The sequence below is a fragment of the Clupea harengus genome, chromosome 26 (genome assembly GCF_900700415.2).
Source record: "Clupea harengus chromosome 26, Ch_v2.0.2, whole genome shotgun sequence".
NCBI classification, from domain to species: domain Eukaryota; kingdom Metazoa; phylum Chordata; class Actinopteri; order Clupeiformes; family Clupeidae; genus Clupea; species Clupea harengus.
Window position 1 is genome coordinate 2,676,231 of NC_045177.1, and position 7,498 is coordinate 2,683,728.

The window sequence follows — 7,498 nt, forward strand, 5'->3', positions numbered from 1 at the left end:
TATTGATTATTGATTAAAAGTTTCACAATATACAAACCCAAGAAGAACCTGTCAGTGAAGCCTGGCCAATCCTAATGAGAACACACACGCTCTCACACACACGCTCTTACACACACATCCCTTGAAGTAATAGTATAGTGTGTGTGCGCCTAGTGTGTGTGTGATTATGCCTTCAGTCTTCAGCTTGTATAAATCAGACAGCTATTGTTGATGTTAGCTAACATTGAGGGCTTTGCAATCCGGCCAGAATTTTGCAATCTAGCGTTTTTACAAATACAAGCAAATTCAAGGATTTCCCGCAATTGTGAATTGGATCTGTTACTACCGCAACAGAGACGATCTGTCTGTCTGTCTGTCTGTCTGTCTGTCTGTCTGTCTGTCTGTCTGTCTGTCTGTCTGTCTGTCTGTCTGTCTGTCTGTCTGTCTGTCTGTCTGTCTGTCTGTCTGTCTGTTTACCTTTGCTTGCTTGTCTGTCCGTCCGTCCGTCCGTTCATTCATTCATTCATCCATCCACTCCCCCACTCTCATCATCTCGTCCATCCCGGCTCTTAAATCACATCCTTAAACCATCCATCTATCCTGGTATGCTCTCTCTCTTTCTCTCTCTCTCTGTCTGTCGTTGTCACAGTTCATCTCTCCAGTCTTCCTCTTCTTCTTCTTTTGCCCCACTTGTGTCCATTAGTCCGTTCTCCTCCAACACGATGAGTGTGTGTGTGTGTTTATTAACTGAGTGTTATAATTGTATGTAACACCTCCTTCTTGTCCATTAGTCCATTCTCAGTCTTCCTCCTCTTCTTCTTCTTCTTTCCATTCTGGTAGCGTGCATGTATTTATAGTGTGTGTGTGTGTGTGTGTGTGTGTGTGTGTGTGTGTGTGTGTCTCAGAGGTGACATTCTGGTAGCGTGCATGTATGTAGAGTGTGTGTCTAGCAGTGTGGTGTGTATAGAGCAGGGTTTGTGTATGTGTGTGTGTGTGTGTGTGTGTATGTGTGTGTACACTAGTGTCTTAGTTTTGCTACCAGCTTTAACTGTAGAGAAGCTTACGCAGTATTGACAGTTATATCTGAATAATTACATGAGGGTATACAATGTGTGTGTGTGTGTGTGTGAGGAGAGGTGTGTGTGTGTGTGTGTGGGAGGAGGAGGGGTGTGTGCCACAGCTCTGATTCTTGTCGACGTGACGCAACAAAGGGGGTTATAATTGAATTTAACACATACGTGTATAGCCTCTGTGTGTGTGTGTGTGTGTAAGTACTGTTGACTAAAGCATTGAGAACTGCGGGGCGACTCGGTGCGGGGGGTGTTTGTGTGTGTGTGTGTGTGTGTGTGTGTGTGTGTGTGGTTACTCCTCTGCTCTACCTGTTGAAGAGCGAGTGCAGGTGTTGTTGGCTAAAGCATTGAGAACTGCGGGGCGACTCGGTGCGCTCCATGACCTCCTGGAACCAGGCAGCCACCTCCACCTCCACCACCTCATAACGCCGGATGAAAGGGTGTTCCTGAGGGCACACAAGCAGAGGTCAAAAGGTCAAACAGATTCTAGCAGCGTGCGACTACTCTAGCTAAATCAACAATACAAGCAGAATGATACACAGATAGAAGAATTCTAGAACTCTTTTCTAGCATCCGGAATGTCGCATTTTCTGTCTTTCTGATTTAATCCCAATTCCATTCTAGAATTCTTATACGATTTTACCTCGGGTGTTTTAGTGATTGGGTCAGAAGACATTAGCATTGGAACTCAAGGCAACGACTGAGTTAGCATTAGCATTAGCATTGGAACACTGTCCTCAAGACAATGACTGAGTTAGCATTAGCATTAGCATTGGAACACTGTCCTCAAGACAATGACTGAGTTAGCATTAGCATTGGAACACTGTCCTCAAGGCAATGACTGAGTTAGCATTAGCATTAGCATTGGAACACTGTCCTCAAGGCAATGACTGAGTTAGCATTAGCATTAGCATTGGAACACTGTCCTCAAGACAATGACTGAGATAGCATTAGCATTAGCATTGGAACACTGTCCTCAAGACAATGACTGAGTTAGCATTAGCATTGGAACACTGTCCTCAAGGCAATGACTGAGTTAGCATTAGCATTAGCATTGGAACACTGTCCTCAAGGCAATGACTGAGTTAGCATTAGCATTAGCATTGGAACACTGTCCTCAAGACAATGACTGAGTTAGCATTAGCATTAGCATTGGGACACTGTCCTCAAGGCAATGACTGAGTTAGCATTAGCATTAGCATTGGAACACTGTCCTCAAGACAATGACTGAGTTACCATTAGCATTAGCATTGGAACACTGTCCTCAAGGCAATGACAGAGTTAGCTTTAGCATTAGCTATGGCTGAGTCCTGAAGGGAGAGACTGGACACTCACCAGCAGCTTGTGGTATTTTGGCCTTTTTCTGTGATCCTTTGTGAGACTGGAACACAGCGCAGAGAGAGGAAGAACATTAGAGAAGACGGGTTATGAGAGAGAGAGAGAGAGAGAGAGAGAAAGAAAGAAAGGAGAGAAAGAGTGTGTGTGTGTGAGTGTGTGTGTGTGTGTGTGTGAGAGAGTCTGTGTGTGTGAGTGTGTGTGAGTGAGAGAGAGTCTGTGTGTGTGAGTGTGTGTGAGTGAGAGAGAGTCTGTGTGTGTGTGTGTGTGTGTGTGTGTGTGTGTGTGTGTGTGTGTGTGTGTGTGTGTGTGTGTGTCTCACCAGTCTTTGACGAAGGACTGAAAGTGAGTGGAGAATCCCATGCCTAGCGGCAGCACCGGCGGGTCCTCCTGCAACACTTTGGTCAGGACCTCGAAGTCCGTCTTGCAGTTCTTGTAGGGGAACTGTCCTGTGGCCAGCTCCACCTAGAGGACAGGAGGGGAACAACACAAACAGGAGGGAACATAAAAAACAAATGAATGAATGAAAATGTCATCAAACTGTTTGGGTTTTATGTGGGATTACTTCATTCTATGCTTGCATGTGTGTGTGTGTGTGTGTGTTACTAATGTACGACATACACACACATTCTATGCATTTTCTTTATGTAAGGAAATAAAGCTTTAGAGTGAAAGGTAAATAAAGTTAAGGTGGAAAACTGCAGTTTGATGTTTTTTTCTGTTTATATATACCTTAAAGACATGTTATGTGTGTGTATGTATGTGTGTTTTTTCTGTTTATATAAACAATATAGACATGTTCTGTGTGTGTTTATATAAACATTATAAACGTCTATGTGTGTTTATATAAACATTATAGACTTATATATACATTATAGATGTGTTATGTGTGTTTTTTTCTATTTATATATAAACATAGCACAAAAAGTAAGGACATTTGTGTTTGGTAGATTATTTCCGAGTCAATGGCAGAGAAGATTTGGCAAATCTTTCATGGGCACAGCCCACATACTCAGCTCTGCTGCTCATCCCCCAAATGCATGTTCCTTACCAATGTGGCACCATTTAAAAGGGAAATAAACAGGCTTTCCAACCGTATAAGATTTATTGCCAAGAAGCATTGTTACAACAAAGAAATAAACTACCAAACACAAATGTCCTTACTTTTTGTGCTATGTTTATAATCATTATAGAAGTGATGTGTTTTTTTTTTTATATATAAACATTATAGACGTGTTATGTGTGTTTTTCTCTTTTTATATAAACATTATAGACGTGTTATATATTTTATATAAACATTATAAACGTGTTATGTATTTAATATAAACATTATAAACGTGTTATATATTTTATATACACATTATAGACATGGTATATATTTTATATAAACATTATAGACGTGTTATATATTTTATATAAACATTATAAACATGTTATATATTTTATATAAACATTATAAACGTGTTATGTGTTACTGACCAGAGAGATGCCCAGGCTCCACACGTCAGCTCTGATGTCATAGTCTGGTTTACTGGGGTCTGGAGGATCTATTCTCTCAGGCTGGAGACACACACACACACACACACACACACACACACACACAGACACAGACACAGACACAGACACAGACACACACACGCACACGCACACGCACACGCAGACGCAGACACAGACACAGACACAGACACAGAGACACAGACACAGACACAGACACAGACACACAGACACACACACACACACAGACACAGACACAGACACAGACACAGACAGAGACACACACACAGACACACACACAGACACAGACACAAACAGAGACAGAGACACAGACACAGACACAGACACAGACACACAGACACACACACACACACACAGGAAAGATCAGCATGAAAGTAAGAGCATCTTCATTCTTTTCAGGGTCCCTCCAGCACCATCATCACCACAACTACTATAACAGTCCTCATGATCTTCATCACAAACGCCACCATCCTCGTCCTCTTAGCACTTACAGCCATATATGCACTTAACTGAACAAATCATATTATACTATCATGAATCATAATAAATTATCATAAATATCACCTCAATTATCACCATAATAATCCTCAATATCTTCAGCATCATCCTCATCATTACCACAACCATCATCATCATCATCACCACCATCCTCACAACCATCATCATCATCATCATCACCACCACCATCCTCACAACCATCATCATCATCATCATCAACACTCACTGCCATGTACGCGGCACAGCCGGCGCTGCGGGTCTTGGCCTTGGAGTCGACGAGGCGTCCGCTGATGCCGAAGTCACAGAGTTTAATCTGGCCCTTGGCGTCCAGCAGGATGTTACTGGGCTTCACGTCTCTGTGGATCACGCCATGCTTCTCCTTCAGGTACAGCAGCGCCTTCACAATCTACACAAGGAGAGAGACAACATGAGTGAACATGGTGAGAGAGAGAGAGAGAGAGAGAGAGAGAGAGACAACATGAGTGAACATGAAGAGAGAGAGAGAGAGAGAGAGAGAGAGAGAGAGAGAGAGAGAGGGAGGGAGGGAGAGAGAGAGGGAGAGAGAGAGAGAGAGCAGTACAGCAGCGCCTTCACAATCTACACATGGAGAGAGACAACATGAGTGAACATGGAGAGAGAGGGAGAGAGAGGGAGAGGGAGAGGGAGAGAGAGAGAGAGAGAGAGAGAGAGAGAGAGAGAGAGAGAGAGAGGGAGAGGGAGAGAGAGAACATGAGTGAACATGGAGAGAGACAACATGAGTGAACATGGAGAGAGAGAGAGAGAGAGAGAGAGAGAGAGGGAGGGAGAGAGAGAGAGAACATGAGTGAACATGAAGAGAGAGAGAGAGAGAGAGAGAGAGAGAGAGAGAGAGAGAGAGAGAGAGAGAGAGAGAGAGAGAGAGAGAGAGAGAACAGAACAGCAGCGCCTTCACAATCTACACATGGAGAGAGAGAGACTATGAGTGAACATGGAGAGAGAGAGAGAGAGAGAGAGAGAGAGACTATGAGTGAACATGGAGAGAGAGAGAGAGAGAAGGAGAGGGAGAGAGAAGGAGAGAGAGAGAGAGAGAACACAGTACAGCATCCTTCACAATCTACACACATAAAATAATCATTAGATAAAGAAGAAGAGATAAAGACGGAGTGATGGAGGGACACAGAGGAGGAGGAGAAGAAGAAGAAGAAGGAGGAGGAGGAGGAGGAGGAGGAGGAGGAGAAGGAGGAGGAGGAGGAAGAAGAGGAGAAGGAGGAGGAGGAGGAAGAAGAGGAGAAGGAGGAGGAGGAGGAAGAGGAGGAGAAGAAGAAGAGAAGGAGGAGGAGGAGGAGGAGGAGAAGGAGCAGGAAGAGGAGAAGGAGGAGGAGGAGGAGGAGGAAGAAGAGGAGAGGGAGGAGGAGAAGGAGGAGGAGGAAGAAGAGGAGAAGGAGGAGAAGAAGGAGAAGGAGGAGGGCTCACCGCGACAGTCATCTTGCCGAGGATCCGCTCTGGGATGGGTCCCTGGATTCTCTTCTTCAGCTTCTCAGCACACGTGCCCATCAGCTCCATGGCGATGAACACGTCAGTCTGCAGACGGGGAGCATGGGAAATGGAGTCTTTACTGTACACAAACTATACAATATAAACAACACACTACAGAATATCAACTAGAAATGAAAGACTGGATGATGTGTGCATAGCACTGGATGATGTAAGAGCAGTGTGTGTGTGTGTGTGTGTGTGTGTGTGTGTGTGTGTGTGTGTGTGTGTGTGCCGTACGTTAGTAACTATAGCTCAATAGCACTGGATCAGGGGCAGTGTGTGTGTGTGTGTGTGTGTGTGTGTGTGTGTGTGTGTGTGTGTGTGTCGTACGTTAGTAACTATAGCTCCATAGCACTGGATGATGCAAGGGCAGTGTGTGTGTGTGTGTGTGTGTGTGTGTGTGTGTGTGTGTGTGTGTGTGTGTGTGTGTGTGTGTGTGTGTGTGTGTGTGTGTGTCGTACGTTAGTAACTATAGCTCAATAGCACTGGATCAGGGGCAGTGTGTGTGTGTGTGTGTGTGTGTGTGTGTGTGTGTGTGTGTGTGTGTGTGTGTGTGTGTGTGTCGTACGTTAGTAACTATAGCTCAATAGCACTGGATGATGCAGGGGCAGTGTGTGTGTGTGTGTGTGTGTGTGTGTGTGTGTGTGTGTCGTACGTTAGTAACTATAGCTCCATAGCACTGGATGATGCAAGGGCAGTGTGTGTGTGTGTGTGTGTGTGTGTGTGTGTGTGTGTGTGTGTGTCGTACGTTAGTAACTATAGCTCAATAGCACTGGATGATATAAGGGCAGTGTGTGTGTGTGTGTGTGTGTGTGTGTGTGTGTGTCGTACGTTAGTTACTATAGCTCCATAGCACTGGATGATATAAGGGCTGTGTGTGTGTGTGTGTGTGTGTGTGTGTGTGTGTGTGTGTGTGTGTGTGTGTGTCGTACGTTAGTTACTATAGCTCCATAGCACTGGATGATATAAGGGCAGTCATGGCTCTTCAGCACCACATCCAGGTCCATCAGGATCCGTTTGTTCTCGTCCTTATTCCCCGTCCTCCGCATTTGCTGTTGAGAACACACACACACACACACACAGACACACACAGACACACACACAGACACAGACACAGACACAGACACACACACAGACACACACACACACACAGACAGACACACACAGACACACACACTTTACTTAACTTCAACAGATCGATGCCAACAATTCATGATGAGGTCAAGATCATGATCAGTCAAGATCAGGGGGGTGTTCATCGTACATGGTTTAGTGACAAACCTGGATACGTTAACTCAGAGTAAGTGGTAAACCTGCTAATAAAAGAACCCCCATTGGTTCATTCTCCTAGCAAAACAACGTCAGAGGGCTCTTCTATTAGGAGGTTTACCACTTACTCCGAGTTAACGTATCCAGGTTTGTGACTAAACCACGTACAACGAATACCCCCATGGACTAATCTAAATACAAGGCTCTGATCGGTGCATCACGTGAGGTGCTGAATCTGATTGGTGCATCAGAGGTCAGGTGGCCAAATCCGTAGGATGTGATTGGTGGAGACGAACCTTGACGGCGATGACATGTCC

At 44.7% G+C, this 7,498-nt stretch overlaps 1 protein-coding gene across 2 annotated transcripts in view; it reads right to left on the reverse strand.

Moving 5' to 3' along the window:
* Positions 1–587: 587 nt before the first annotated feature.
* Positions 588–7,498, reverse strand: part of map2k7 (mitogen-activated protein kinase kinase 7) — a 15,941-nt gene continuing 9,030 nt past the window's right edge. For both annotated transcript variants that reach the window (XM_031563719.2, XM_031563720.2), the window contains 8 exons: positions 7,478–7,498; positions 6,845–6,964; positions 5,850–5,957; positions 4,624–4,803; positions 3,864–3,944; positions 2,707–2,849; positions 2,385–2,430; positions 588–1,495 (listed from right to left, as the gene is read on the reverse strand). The exon at positions 7,478–7,498 is cut by the window's right edge and continues 93 nt beyond it. In XM_031563719.2, coding sequence (XP_031419579.1) covers positions 1,355–1,495; positions 2,385–2,430; positions 2,707–2,849; positions 3,864–3,944; positions 4,624–4,803; positions 5,850–5,957; positions 6,845–6,964; positions 7,478–7,498 — 840 coding nt within the window. In that variant the 3' untranslated portion in view covers positions 588–1,354. The remainder of the gene's footprint in view (positions 1,496–2,384; positions 2,431–2,706; positions 2,850–3,863; positions 3,945–4,623; positions 4,804–5,849; positions 5,958–6,844; positions 6,965–7,477) is intronic.